At 41.8% G+C, this 14,573-nt stretch overlaps 2 protein-coding genes and 2 non-coding genes across 6 annotated transcripts in view; 3 read left to right on the forward strand and 1 right to left on the reverse strand.

The window, feature by feature from the left end:
* The window catches only part of METTL9 (methyltransferase like 9), a 51,719-nt gene that overhangs the window by 33,075 nt on the left and 4,071 nt on the right, over nt 1-14,573 (forward strand). The window lies entirely within an intron of this gene.
* Nucleotides 1,195-13,995, reverse strand: IGSF6 (immunoglobulin superfamily member 6). 2 transcript variants are annotated; one of them, XM_010388605.2, is made up of 6 exons: nt 13,438-13,995; nt 8,173-8,532; nt 5,604-5,710; nt 4,840-4,890; nt 4,366-4,446; nt 1,195-1,506 (listed from the first exon to the last, which is right to left on the reverse strand). In XM_010388605.2, exons 1-6 carry the CDS (start codon nt 13,502-13,504, stop codon nt 1,447-1,449), a joined length of 726 nt encoding a protein of 241 aa, XP_010386907.1. In that variant the 5' UTR covers nt 13,505-13,995; the 3' UTR covers nt 1,195-1,446. The 2 variants fall into 2 exon arrangements, 1 of the variants encoding a protein (XP_010386907.1); XR_004055349.1 differs by lacking the exon at nt 1,195-1,506 and adding an exon at nt 5,294-5,470 and having other exon boundaries at nt 4,367-4,446.
* Nucleotides 1,989-2,095, forward strand: LOC115895392. The gene has a single exon (XR_004055589.1). It is a non-coding gene; the product is annotated as a U6 spliceosomal RNA (small nuclear RNA).
* Nucleotides 2,225-2,331, forward strand: LOC115895402. Its single transcript, XR_004055597.1, has one exon. It is a non-coding gene; the product is annotated as a U6 spliceosomal RNA (small nuclear RNA).

Here is a 14,573-nt window from a genome sequence, read left to right on the forward strand (position 1 = left end):
CATGCTGCCTCCTTTCCCCTGCCCATTTTTCTGGGCACATACGATCAGGAAAGTTTGATAACACTGATTTAAACCATCAATGCAAAAACACTTTCAAAGGAATCTTAAAGTATTTTAAAATTCTAAGTTTTATAAAGGATACACCTTAGGCAATACCAGTTTAAAAGAAACACTTTAATGAAATAAACATAGTAGGTTGTAAGGTTGTAATTTGTGTCTAATAATGAATGCATACTTACGGGCACTTTAGATTTTTTTATACCAAAGTAGCTTTCAAAGGACAATTTATGTCATGTTTTCTTAGTGAAGTGGTAATGAATTCCATAAATATCCTTGCTGTACCATGAATCCTATCTGACATTTCCCTCCAAATTGGTTAAAAATCGGTATTATAGGCTGGGCACGGTGGCTCACACCTGTAATCCCAGCACTTTGGGAGGCCAAGGCGGGCAGATCATTTGAGGTCAGGAGTTTGAGACCAGCCAGGCCAACGTGGCAAAACCCCATCTCTACTAAAAATACAAAAAAAAAAAAAAGAAAAAATTAGCTGGGCATGGTGGCGTGCACCTGTAATCCCAGCTACTTGGGAAACAGGCAGAAGAATGGCATGAACCTGGGAGGTGGAGGTTGTAGTGAGCTGGATCGCACCACTGCACTCCAGCCTGGGCAACAGAACGAGACTCTGTCTCAAAAAAAAAAAAAAAAAAAAAAAAATCAGTATTACAAACATGCTTGTAAAGTAGATGTGTTGCCCACATCGTCCCTGTTGCTGTTATTTGGCACAACACTGACATCTAGAGTCAGTTGTGGCTTATTTGTTCTGAAGTTTCCTCTATTTAACCTTCAGCTTTGGATTTTCTGTATTTTGGCTTTTATGGTCTTACTGTAGCCACTATTCTATTCTCCTTTTGCTGGTAGCATGATGTTCCATACCCTGGCAGGCAAATGTGCGTTACCCCATTGCCCCATTACAACATCAGAGGGAATAACTTTCATTAAGGTGCTTTTCAAAATGAATGTCTCTAACTCAAATTTTGTCACGTTGCTCCCTCTCAGCTTATTTTGATTGTCCCAAGATTTCCACAAACCATAAAGGTGATTCTTCCACTCAAGACTGAGGCATATAGTTTGGCTTCAGATTTTCAGGATGGCAGTCATCACACATCTCATGTTGAATAAAGCAAACTCAGGATACATGTTTAAAATAGAATTTTTTTTTTTCTTGGCAAATTTGGAAGGTATTTTTCAGTTGTATTTTGTTGGGTTTTGGTATTTTGATAATGACTGTTAGTTATAGTTTCCTTACATTCTGGCATCCTTCTTTGTAGCCAGTTGTCTTTTCTGTTTACCTTTATTTTTTTTAAGACCTGATGATATATGTTCATTAACACTGCCATGGTTCCTGGAGTTGGATTTTGAGTGACTTAATTGAAAATTAAAACGTTTCTATGGTCTTTCACAGTTGGAAAGTCCTCTTCTGTTTTCATAAGTGGTGTTGTCTTTCTCCTGCAATAATAAATAAATTGAAAGCCATGTTTAAGGTTATGTAACCAATGAAGCCACCTGCCAAGGAACATGCAAACCATTGGACCATCTTGGATTCTGGGTCCTCAGTGCCCATACAGTAATCTTAAAGGCCAGGTTACCATTTCCCCATCCGTATTTAGAGTAGGATGTGGGAACTGAAAAATCCTTGTTTTTTTTTTTTTTTTTGTTTTGTTTTGTTTGGATGCTATTGTCAACATCCTGGCTGGGAGCTTTACAATTCTCACTTCTAAGACTGCTTTCAGGCCACATACCTTGGCCTTGTCGTTGAAAACATGTCCCAGCCTCAGAAAGAAAAATGATTTATAATTACTCAGCATGGCATCTTAGTCATTAGACCACCTATCATCTTTATGTATTCATATATACACTGGAGGATGAAACGACTACTTAAGACGATATTCTTTCCTTGGCAGAAATCCTTTGTAAAAGTTAGATTTTTAGTGCTTGCTTTGGCAGCACATACACTAAAATTGGAACAATACAGAGAAGATTAGCATGGCCCCTGGGCAAGGGTGACACACAAATTTGTGAAGCATTCCATATTTTTTAAAAAGAAAAAATTAAAGTAAAAGTTGGACTTTAAAAAAGTCACCTTATTTCAATCTGATGCATTTGCCCTCTTGGCTGCTGTTTAAGAGGAAAATATCTTTACTAGTGTATCAGTTCAGCTTATTTTGTGCTCGCTTTGGCAGCACATACACTAAAATTGGAATGATACAGAGACAATTAGCATGGCCCTCACACAAAGATGACGCGTAAATTTGTGAAGCATTCCATAAATTTTAAAAAATAAAATAAAAATAGGCCGGGCGCGGTGGTTCACGCCTGTAATCCCAGCGCTTTGGGAGGCCTAGGTGGGCGGATCATGAGGTCAGAATATTGAGACCATCCTGGCTAACACGGTGAAACCCTGTCTCTACTAAAAAATACAAAAAATTAGCCAGGCGTAGTGGCGGGCGCCTGCAGTCCCAACTACTCACTTGGGAGGCTGAGGCAGGGGAATGGCATGAACCTGGGAGGCAGAGCTTACAGTGAGCAGAGATGGCGCCACTGCACTCCAGCCTGGGAGACAGAGCTAGACTCCGTCTCAAAAAAATAATAATAATAAATAAAATAAATTAACCTTATTTTGTATACATTTTAGCTTATTTGAGCTATTTCATCATGCATCATGGAAACAAAGTATCTGTTCCACTGGAATTAAGATAACATTTCCTTTGTAGAACCTGTATATAAGACTTTAAAGAGATACTTTCGGCCGGGCGCGGTGGCTCACGCCTGTAATCCCAGCACTTTGGGAGGCCTAGGTGGGCAGATCATGAGGTCAGAATATCGAGACCATCCTGGCTAACACGGTGAAACCCTGTCTCTACTAAAAAATACAAAAAATTAGCCAGGCGTAGTGGCGGGCGCCTGTAGTCCCAACTACTCACTTGGGAGGCTGAGGCAGGGGAATGGCATGAACCTGGGAGGCAGAGCTTACAGTGAGCAGAGATGGCGCCACTGCACTCCAGCCTGGGAGACAGAGCTAGACTCCGTCTCAAAAAAATAATAATAATAAATAAAATAAATTAACCTTATTTTGTATACATTTTAGCTTATTTGAGCTATTTCATCATGCATCATGGAAACAAAGTATCTGTTCCACTGGAATTAAGATAACATTTCCTTTGTAGAACCTGTATATAAGACTTTAAAGAGATACTTTCGGCCGGGCGCGGTGGCTCACGCCTGTAATCCCAGCACTTTGGGAGGCCTAGGTGGGCAGATCATGAGGTCAGAATATCGAGACCATCCTGGCTAACACGGTGAAACCCTGTCTCTACTAAAAAATACAAAAAATTAGCCAGGCGTAGTGGCGGGCGCCTGTAGTCCCAACTACTCACTTGGGAGGCTGAGGCAGGGGAATGGCATGAACCTGGGAGGCGGAGCTTGTAGTGAGCTAAGATTGCGCCACTGCACTTCAGCCTGGGCGACAGAGTGAGATTCTGTCTCAGAAAGAAAAAGAAAAAAAAAAGGAAAGAAATACTTTTAGGATGTGTTATAGGTATAGATATATTCTTCTTTTCAGTTCAACTCCAGACACTGGAGAAATACTCATTTTTTAGTATCATTAGCTGCATCTTTTCTAATGTAAATTTATTTTCACTTTATAAGTAACAAGTAATTTTTCTCATAATTTGACCCACAGACGTTTGCAGTATCTACTGAATGCCCACCACTGCATGCAGGATACTGTACAGAGTAGCTTTTAATCTATCCTTTTAAAGCATCATTGTCTGTATTGAGAACATTGCTGGTGTCCAATGTGTTTCCGAAAGTTTCCATGTCACTAAGAAGCCAGCCTGGGGCTATTTAATATTGTATCAGATGTCTTTTGTTATGTATTTAAAACAGGTTCTATATAAAAATGCATTTCATGTTAAAGTTCTCTTTCATTGGGAGGTCGAGACGGGCAGATCACAAGGTCAGGAGATCGAGACCATCCTGGCTAACATGGTGAAACCCCGTCTCTACTAAAAAAATACAAAAAAACTAGCCAGGCGAGGTGGCGGGCGCCTGTAGTCCCAGCTACTCAGGAGGCTGAGGCAGGACAATGGCGTAAACCGGGAGGCAGCCACTGCACTCCAGCCTGGGCAACAGAGCAAGACTCCGTCTCAAAAAAAAAAAAAAAAAAAAAAAGGAAGTTCTCTTTCAGACTCTTCTGAAGGAAAACATGGTTATTGACAGCTCCTTGGCAGCTTAGTTTTTTCAAACATGCTTTATATCTGTATTTACTTTTTTTTTTTTTTTTTTTTTTTGACATTTTACACTTACAGATCGCTGGTTTGTTTCCACATGTCTCTTATGGTATAGTTCTTGAGCAATTTCCTGAAAAATACGCCGAACACTCTTCTTCTATAAAGACAAACGAGAAAAAAAAAAATCTCTCCTTTGGGAATATAAGCGATGATAACTACACATCATCAGAACTTTTCTTGCTTTATTGCCACGGGTCTCAAAAACTACTGCCTCCCCCAACACATCTGTGCCTACCGTTAACTCTTGTATTTGAGAACTTTAAATGGAATTTATGGTTGAGAACTGTCCAATTTAAGTCACAGTTTACCCCTTGAGATTATTTTGTCATTGAGTTTCTCAACAATAGGAAACAGTATCTATGGTTGAAAATTACCTTGATACTCTATTTAAACTTAACATTTAAATATTTAAAAACTAAAAATATTTCAGTTTTGAAATAGTTACAACCAGCCACAATTTAAAAAATATTTTGCAAGTGTTGGTCTGTACCTGCTGTGAGTCTTCTTTTATTTCTTTGTTTCTTAGAGGTTTGGATTTTGACTGCCAAGAAGAGAAGGAAAGTCTGTGAAACATTTTATGTACTCATAACAATGGTGGCAGATATCACATGCCCTAATAAGATTAAACTAACTTAATATTTAAGTGATATACAATAAGAGTAAATAATTTTTACATCATTTCCGAGATACTTTTATGCCATTAAAAACTAATTGAACAAACTGATGTTGGTTGTAGGATTTATAGTAATCCTAACGTAATGGTATATATCTCCCTTCTTATACACATAGCCAAAAGGTTTTCTTTCTCAATAACTTTAGCCCTTTTTGAAGATTTTAAGGTGGCTTTTAGTCTCTTCATCAACCCATTTTTGTTCTTAAAGGCTCTTCTTAAAGCTTTCGTAGATAACAGTAATATGTTACCCCCCCACCTGCCCACACCTCACCCCTACAGCAGAAAGATAGCATAGTGGATGGCTCTCTTCTTAATCCCATGTTACTGGGCTTTAAAGAGAAAACACTGCAAATTGTGTCCTCTGGCTAATAATTTCAGTGATGAGAAGGTATGATGCCTTCTTCGAAAGACCTCTTCTGCAGGTGGTGTTTTCTGCAGGTGGTGTTCCCTGCAGATGCACAGGAAAATATTAATTAGGGAGCTCTTGCTGAGGCCCGTAACTTGTGGAGAGATGGAAATTATTTTTCTTTTGATAATATTCAAGGATACAGGGACATTGCATGCAAGAAGATTTGACTTACTTTGGAGAGGAGTATGAAGGCCACGCATACACCAGTCACATAGACAGAGAGCAGTGATACAAGAGCTGTCAGGAAGCTCCACAGTTCCTTGCTGAGCAGCTTAATTTCTTAATTACAAAAACAGAAAGAAACACAGTCACTATTAAAGCCTGTTTTTTCAAATACATTAGTATAAAGTATCCTTGACACAGCATGTTAGAGGTGAAACGTGAACTTACTCTGCTTGCCTATTCATAAACTAGACCTCAAAAGGTACTCAAGTATGTGATAGTTAATGCCAGTTCATCAGTTCTTTAAATATGGTAAACCAAAAATGTTACTGTTTTTAAAAATTAAAAAAATTCAGCCAACCATTTGTCATATTGCTGAGCATCACTTTTTAGATAAAGGATTATTCAAAGTTAGATAAACATTTCCAGACAGTTTGTTCAAGGGCATCTAAAATCTCTTTTGGTAGAAATGGTTTACCAGCATCATCAAGAGCCTGCCTATGTGGTTAAGATATTTTCACATGTATTTGTTAAGGATGATATTTATAACCTTGGAACTGGTACACATAGCTGAAGGGTCCATCTGTGAAAGAACCTGGGAAGGCCATACATTGAGGAGCGCAGTGCTCACTGCGTGCTCGAAAGACAGGCACTTTTGCCAAATGTGCTCTTCTTTTGTTTATGATAAAATTCTGGAAATAGAGTTATTGAATCCATTTTCACATTCGGAATTTCTCTGTCCTTGCAGAAATTGTCTTGTGCTCTGGGTAGGGGATTAAGTAACATGCCATGTCTCCAATTACCTGACTATTTGGAGTACAAAATACAATTAGGTTTGTACTTAATGTCGGAATAGCCTGTACTTTCCAACTAAATATCCCAAAGAAGAGGCTGGGCGTGATTGCTCACGCCTGTAATCCCAGCACTTTGGGAGGCCGAGGCGGGCAGATCACTTGAGGTCAGGAGTTTGAGACCAGCCTGGCCAACGTGGTGAAACCCCATCTCTACTAAAAATACAAAAATTAGCTGGGCGTGGTGGCACATGCCTGTAATCCCAGCTACTCAGGAGGTTGAGGCAGGAGAATCACTTGAACCTGGAAGGTGGAGGTTGGTTGCAGTGAGCTGAGATCATGCCACTGCAGTCCAACCTGGGCGACAGAGCAAGACTCTTGTCTTAAAAAAAAAAAAAAATCGGCCGGGCGCAGTGGCTCAAGCCTGTAATCCCAGCACTTTGGGAGGCCGAGGCAGGTGGATCACGAGGTCAACTATTAAAAATGCTCTATATGCCTTAACTTGTTTATAATGTAGCTGACAGATGAGAATAAACTAAGGTTAAATGACATTTGAATATCAAAAGCCCGTTAGAACCCTAGTAGTTTAAAAGCAGGGATTGTAATACTGGATGATCTCCCTTCCTCAGAGTCCTATTTTGAAATCAAAGGGCTGGTCGATTTTGAGTTCATGTTTTAACAATCTCAGTGCTCATCGTACCAGGGTCCTTCCTAAGGGAAGAGACCCCCAACAAGGTGAGGAGTTGCTGCTGTTCTCTTTTTTCTTTCAGAATCATGTAAAGCTTTTTCTCTGAAATTCTCTCTCTTTTTTTTTTCTTGGAAATTTCTTAATCTCAGTCTACTCAGGGGAATGACTTGGTGAAATTACTGATAGGATTTAGCTATGTTTGATGTCCTTGCTCGGGTGAGGAATTGTCACGGGTTTTATGAAATCTCAGGAAGTGAGAATCATCATTTTCCGTTCACTGATGACCAGGCGGAATGGGAAGGGTCAGGGATCCCTTAGTAGCTTCCCTCCCAATCTGTGATTATCTTCCATGTTGCATAGTTTCTCTGGGACCAATTTATTGATCTTCTACACTTCTCTAGTGCTTTGTTTTAGGTGGTGCATTACCAGACTAGTTGCTGAGAAAGCTGATAGTTACTCACCACAAGCTTGCCTTTGGACATGGTACTTTACACTAAATCACTGTGATATACAAAAGGGATGAACATGGCTGGTTAGCTGCCACTATGGAGAGAGAATAGAGCACCCAGCAAATCACTGACTTTGTGTTAGTGGATGTTCGAGATAGATTGGAGTAGTTCTTTGGTTTTGTTTTTCTGAGACAGAGTCTTGCTCTGTCGCCCAGGCTGGAGTGCAGTAGTATGATCTCGGCTCACTGCAGCCTTCGCCTCCTGGGTTACAAGCGATTCTCCTGCCTCAGCCTCCCCAGTAGCTGGGACTATAGGTGCATGCCACCACACTCAGCTAATTTTTGTATTTTGAGTAGAGATGGGGTTTTACCATGTTGACCAGGCTGGTCTTGAACTCCTGACCTCAAGTGATTTTGCCTGCCTCAGCCTCCCAAAGTGCTGGGATTACAGGTGTGAACCACCACGCCCAGCCAGTTGGAGTAGTTCTTTAGTCCAAACCTCATGGTGACTTGTACTCAGATCACACCCTTCACTGGCTAGGGTATTAACATAGCAAATTTATCTCCTGATTTCTGCATGTGAGTGAGGTAATGGTTTTACAGGCCTGAACAAGATGCAGTGATGCACTGAAATAAAGCCTCGCTGACTGACCTCTTACCACCAGTGTGGTCCCTCTTCCCGTCTGCTTAGCTCTTGCTTCCCGCACACTGGGGAATGCTATTCCACAGATGTAAATTGCACTGTCGTTTGCAGTCACTCTGTTTACAGTGAGGGAAACTTGGTTTTCTATGAAGGCTTCCCTCACTGTGAACTTGTCTGCCTCACTTTTGCACCCATCCAAGCACAGGTTCTCAGGCTGTTGAGCGCCGTAGCGAAACCACAGGCATGTTGGTTGCTCAGAAGGGCATCCGGTTGCGGAGAAGGTACACTTTATGGTGACGGCCTCGTGAGTGTAGTCCACTTCTAGGTACCATGGTTGTGTGACAGAGACAGTACAGGCGCCCACAGCACCTGAGGGAGGAAGCAGATGAGTGGGTTAATGGGCCTGTCACCTCACTGTCTGCGCTCTTATTTTACTTATATTTTTGAGGTAGGAAACCCAGCCATTCTGTTATTTTTCTTACCTTAATCCCAATATAAATAAGACTAAAAACAGACACCAGTGGTCCACACTTGTCCCAACTCCTGCTTTTTGACCTTGACCTGCTGGGTCACATGATGTCTGTTGACTTGAGGCCAGCCCTAGAGAGGCTTCAGGGGAATAGAGCCCTGCACAGAGGTGGCACTGTATTGGAGTCAGAAGTTTGGGATCTGTCTGTGACTCTTGCTCCTTACAAGCTTTCCTTCGATCCAGTCACTTAATCTCCCAGCCCACCTTCTTGTCCACACCCTGGCCTCCCCAGAGTGCTGTGCTCAGTGCGGTAACCTGTGTCCCCAGACAAACGCTGCTGCCGCTGATGGAGCCCATGAACAGCAGCGATGTTTGTGCTTTGTGGGAGTTGAGATCGCCAGGAATTCATGGCCATTCACAATTGTTCCTTTGTGAGCCCCGTGTCCCTTTGGGAAACATGATAAAAGGCAAGATGTACACCTGTGGAAATGCAGCCCTGGCTTAGCCTACCATGCCTTTGATTACTGAGCAGGGACCAGGTGAGCTCGCCAGGCCATGGCTAAGCAGATTTGGTTTCTTCCTGGCGTGTGTGCTGCGTTGTAGGCCCTTGTAGCATTTATCTTATTTAATTAACAGTATTATGATAAAGAGCACAGACCTGAGTTCAGATCCTAGCTCTGCCTGTTCCCAGCATTATAATCTCAGTATCTCAGTTTCCTCATTAGCAAATGAGGATAGTATTGTTGACCTCATGCAGTTCGTGTGACATTCAAGATGATGCCTAGGAAGTGTTTACCTGCCTAAGCTATAGTAAGTATTAAATACAAGGGAGCGATTGCTGCTGCAGCCGCCACTGCTACTATTTCCACAGTGTCAGATGGCTGTTTGAGAGATGTCTATCCACGAGGTGTTCACAGAGCTGGGATGAGTCACCCAGTCCAGTGCACTGTCCACCATGCGGTGCTCTTCCAAGTTATGAGGATTGAGTCCCCCACCTTGGCCGTCATATCCCAGGCACGTGAAGCTGGAAAGCCACTGGAGTGCACAAATGGAAAGACCCACCCTAAACCCTTCTTGCGGCAGAGGAGGCCATAGGTAAAATAGTGTTGGTTGAGACAAATTGGAATTTGTCAAGTTTTTGGTCTGACTGCTGCCTGGTCATATGTTCCCAGATGGTCCTATTTGTGTGAGTTTGTCCTTTGCTACTGTAAATGAAATTGAAAAGTCATCCAAGTGGTCTGATGCTTAATTTTTAGACAGGGGCTTTTTTTCTCTTACCGTTTCTCTTATGGATCCCCATTCATAACAGCAGAGGAATTAAAGTTAGAATCATGGCGTTTGTGATGTGAGTCTCTTCTCACCATGTGTTTTTGTTTTTGTTACTTGTTTTTAGACAGAGTCTCTATCTCCCAGGCTGGAGTGCAGTGGTGCAATCATGGCTCACTGCAACCCTGACCTCCTGCCTTAGCTTCTCAAAAGTAGCTGGGACTACAGGCATGCAGCACTGTGCCCAGCTAATTTTTGTATTTTTTGTAGAGACGGGTCTCGCCTTGTTGCCCAGGCTGGTCTTGAACCTCTAAACTCAAGCGACCCACTTGCCTCGGCCTTCCAAAGTGCTGGGATTACAAGTGTGAGCCACTGCCCCTGGCTCTCTTCTCATCATGTTATATTTTAGTATTTGTGCGATGTGAGATGAGCTGGGAGCTCTGTGGTGACCTGATAAATGCAAACCAGACAAGAGAGTGCAGTCATCTGGAGGAGGCCTGCAAGCTTCTCAGAGCCTCATGTCTGCGGGAGGCCCAGCTCAGCTCCATCTCCAGCCAAGGGGATTGGATCCCCTCTCAAGTCTGATAAATACAACCTCATGTCTCCTGCCCAGACTCAAGCACCTTACAAGTATAGTGAAACGTTTTATAGTATATTCTGAGTGGAAATTTAAAATGGAATTGGGTCTGCCAAAACTTAGCAAGGTTAATCACTGTCTCAGTCTCAAGTCATCTTTCAGATGTTTTTATTTTTATTTATAAAATTATTTTTAAAAAGCGGACGATTCCATTATTTACACATTTTTATTTTTGAGATAGGGTCCCACTGTTGTCGCCCAAACTGGAATGCAGTGGTGTGATCTTGGCTTTCTGTAGCCTTTGTCTCCTGGGCTCAAGCAGTCCTCTCACCGCAGCCTCTGGAGTAGCTGAGACTATAGGTGTGCACCACCATGCCTGGATAATTTTTTTATTTTTGGTAGAGACAGGGTTTTGCGATGTTGGCCAGCCTGGTCTTAAACTCCTGGGCTCAAGCAATCCACTCGCCTCAGCCTTCTAAATCAGGTAGTGTTTCTAAAAGGGAAGCTAAAGAGTCAGGCGTGTGTGGCCATTAGTCACCGCTACTCAGGAGGCTGTGATGGGAGGCTGATTGAGCCCAGGAATTTCAGGCTGCAGTGAGCTGTGATGGCACCACTGCACTCCAGCCTGGGCAACATTGTGAGACCCTGTCTCTATAAAAGGAATAGAGGCTGGGCGTGGTGGCTCACGCCTATAATCCTAGCACTTTGGGATGCTGAGGTGGGCAGATCACCTGAGGTCAGGAGTTCGAGACTAGCCTGGCCAACATGGTAAAACCCTGTCTTTACTAAAAATACAAAAAATTAGCCAGGTGTGATGGTGGATGCCTGTAATCCCAGCTACTTGGGAGGCTGAAGCAGAAGAATCGCTTGAATGTGGGAGTCAGAGGTTGCAGTGAGCCGAGATTGTGCCACTGCACTCCAGCCTGGCTGAAAGAGTGAGACTCTTGTCTCAAAAAAAAAAAAACATTGGGGTGGGGGGCGAGTAGCTGACTTTTAACACTTTTCTTTAAAAACTAGTAATATAGGATAAAAACAGGTAATTGTAACTTTGGAATTTCATATCTCTACTTAGTTCCACCTTCTTCCCAATTAGTCTGAGTGTGGGAGAAAACCAATTGTAATGATTTCCTATGTGAGCGGGGACTTGTGATGAAACTGTGGTTCCCTCCCCCGACCAGTTAAGCAACCTATTAACAAAAAAGAGAAGTTTGGATATATCACACCACAGCCTGCTTCTGTGAACAGTTTCTTTTAAGAAGCCTCATATTCTAGGAATTGTTTTTTAAAAACAGTATCCAATGAAAAGGTTGAAAATTTATTTCCTCTGTGGAGGGAATAAAAAGATTATTATTATTATTTAAAAAAATCATATTGAGGCTGGACATGGTGGCTCACGCCTGTAATCCCAACACTTTGGGAGGCCGAGGTGGGCGGATCACGAGGTCAGGAGATTGAGACCATCCTGGCTAACATGGTGAAACCCTGTCACTACTAAAAATATAAAAAATTAGCCGGGCGTGGCAGCGGGCGCCTGTAGTCCCAGCTACTCAGGAGGCTGAGGCAGGAGAATGGCGTGAACCTGGGAGGCGGAGCTTACAGTGAGCCAAGATTGCACCACTGCACTCCAGCCTGGGCGACAGAGTGAGGCTCCGTCTCAAAACAAACAAATGAAAAAACCATATTGAAAGTAAGTAGAGAACTAATTCTTGACATTTAAACAAAGCTGTGTCTCTATCTAGTAAGTAAGAAGTAAGTAAATGTCTTGCTATGTTGCCCAGGCTGGAGGGCAGTGGCATGATCACAGCTCCCTGTAGCCTCAAACTCCTGGGCTCAAGTGATCCTCCTGCCTCAGCCTCCCAAGTAGGTGGGGCTGCAGGTGCATGCCATCACGCCCAGCTATTTTTTTATTGTGTAGAAATGGGGGTCTCGTTATGTTGTTCATGCTGGTCTTGAACTCCTAGGCTCAAGCAATCCTCCCACCTTGGCCCCCAAACAGGCGTGAACCATCACGCCCAGCCCAAAGCTTTGTTTATGATATTAGATTTCAAATTTGTAACATATCAAAGTAGCAAAGTAGTACAGTCAGCCCCCTGCCATCACATGGCTTCGACCCAATCTTGTTTCTTTTCTCCTCCCACCTACTCCCCCACTCCCATGTTATTTTAGAGCAAATCCCATCCATTTTATCTGCATATCTTTCAGAATATATCTCTAAAAGACAATAATTCTTCTTTAAAATGCTAATTAAAAGTCTATGAAAGTAATATATACTTATTAGCACAAAATAGATTATTAAAAGTAGAAGCAAAAAGTCACCCATAGTCCTTTTGCCTGAAATAACTCCCATTAACATTTTGATGTATTTCTTCACAGATGAGAAAAAATTAATTTTAAGAACTCTTCCCCCTTCCCTGCCCTATAATCCAAATTGTGTGGGCAAATCTGAGATTATTAGATGCATTGGAAATACTTTCTCTTTTGTAGATAAAAAAACAGGTAGGCAGAATTTTAAAAACAAATATATTATGGGATGGCTATTCTCTATATAAGGAGTCATGGCAGTTTTTTTTCTTAAAGGAAAAGTACTTTTATAGAAATTGTTCTTTGAAAATATTCAGCAAATAATTGTTTATTGCTTTCTATGTGCACATCAAGTTTGTATGATAATTAAATTGTTGATGTACCTACAATTTTAAGAATATTTTCAGCCTTTTGTTTGGTCAGATTGTCTCCAAAGCAGCATAATAGCAAAGAGACTTTTCAAGGTTAATATGAAACTTTTTCTCAGCTATTTTTTTATTATCTATTTCTCAGGGGAAAAAGGAAACTTATCCTCTTAGGCAGTTTCTATTATGTTATACATTTAAAAATTAATCTGAAGGAGCTTAAAATATAAATGCATTAGGTGAAAAATAGCAATTGATTTAAATAAAACGAAGGAGGAGAAGAAAAAGAACCTTACCGACACAAAATAGAATTAGATTGGTTTGCAGATGGCGTGCGATGTTGCTTCTGCTCACAGTTCCCATTTCTGTGTGTGCCGGGGCAGGTTGGGGTGTGTATTTGAAAGGAAAGTTGGCTTTCTTTTTTCAGAAGGGAAGAGCTGAAGAGAGGAACCTCTTATGAAGGAACCATAATCAGGAACTTTTTGAAATTGTGCAAGGATGGTTTGTAACTCAGCTTCACCATTTAACGTTGAGATTTTGGCCTGGAACACATTTAGAAATGTGCATATCATTTTTTTTTCCATGGATTTTACAGTCCTCATAGGTGTCAGATGTTTTTGGGTGAGATTTTGATTTACACGTAGCACATATTCCCAGGAAGAAGTATTGTTTGACAGATAATTCATACTTGGATTTTTCAGAACAGTTCAGTCACTGTCCAGGGTATCTGCTGTGGGTGCCACTCTGGGCCAGTAACTGCTGGGAACAAAGACACAGCAGAAGGAGAAGTGGCTTTGTGTAGAGACAGGAGAAAAGTTAGTAAACAACACATTCTAGTGCAGTGAAGAAATAAATTGTCTATTATTAACTAGTTGTACTCCAGTTTTGAATTCAAAGACACCTTCCTTCCCCACTTTTTTTTGAGACAGGGTCTCTATCATCCAGGCTGGAGTGCAGTGGCAAGATTGTGGTTCATTGCTGTGGGTGCCACTCTGGGCCAGTAATGGCTGGGAACAAAGAAACAGCAGAAGGAGAAGTGGCTTTGTGTAGAGACAAGAGAAAAGTTAGTAAACAACACATTCTAATGCAGTGAAGAAGTAAATTGTCTATTACTAACTTTTTGTACTCCAGTTTTGAATCCAAAGACACCTGCCTTCTCCCCTTTTTTTGAGACAGGGTCTTTATCACCCAGGCTGGAGTGTAGTGGCAAGATTCAGCTCATTGCAGCCTCAGCTTCCTGAGTAGCTGGGACTACAGGTGTGCACCACACCCCTGGCCAATTTTTATTTTTTTGTAGATTCTGTGTTGTCTAGGCTAGTCCTGGCCTCAAGCAATCCCCCTGCCTTCGCCTCCCAAAATGTTAGGATTACATGTGTGAGCCACTGTGCCTGGCCCAAAGACCCCCTTTTAATGTGTTGAGAAACAAATATGT

Source organism: Rhinopithecus roxellana, chromosome 20 (assembly GCF_007565055.1).
Source record: "Rhinopithecus roxellana isolate Shanxi Qingling chromosome 20, ASM756505v1, whole genome shotgun sequence".
NCBI classification, from domain to species: domain Eukaryota; kingdom Metazoa; phylum Chordata; class Mammalia; order Primates; family Cercopithecidae; genus Rhinopithecus; species Rhinopithecus roxellana.

Excerpts from the sequence above, each read along its gene's own strand:
- IGSF6 (XM_010388605.2), bottom strand. The coding sequence starts at position 13,504 with ATGGGAACTGTGAGCAGAAGCAACATCGCACGCCATCTGCAAACCAAT. Across the intron at positions 5,711-8,172 it reads GACCACACTGGTGGTAAGAG|AAATTAAGCTGCTCAGCAAG; the intron begins GTCAGTCAGCGA and ends TTTGTAATTAAG. Across the intron at positions 4,447-4,839 it reads TAAAAGAAGACTCACAGCAG|AAGAAGAGTGTTCGGCGTAT; the intron begins GTACAGACCAAC and ends TTGTCTTTATAG.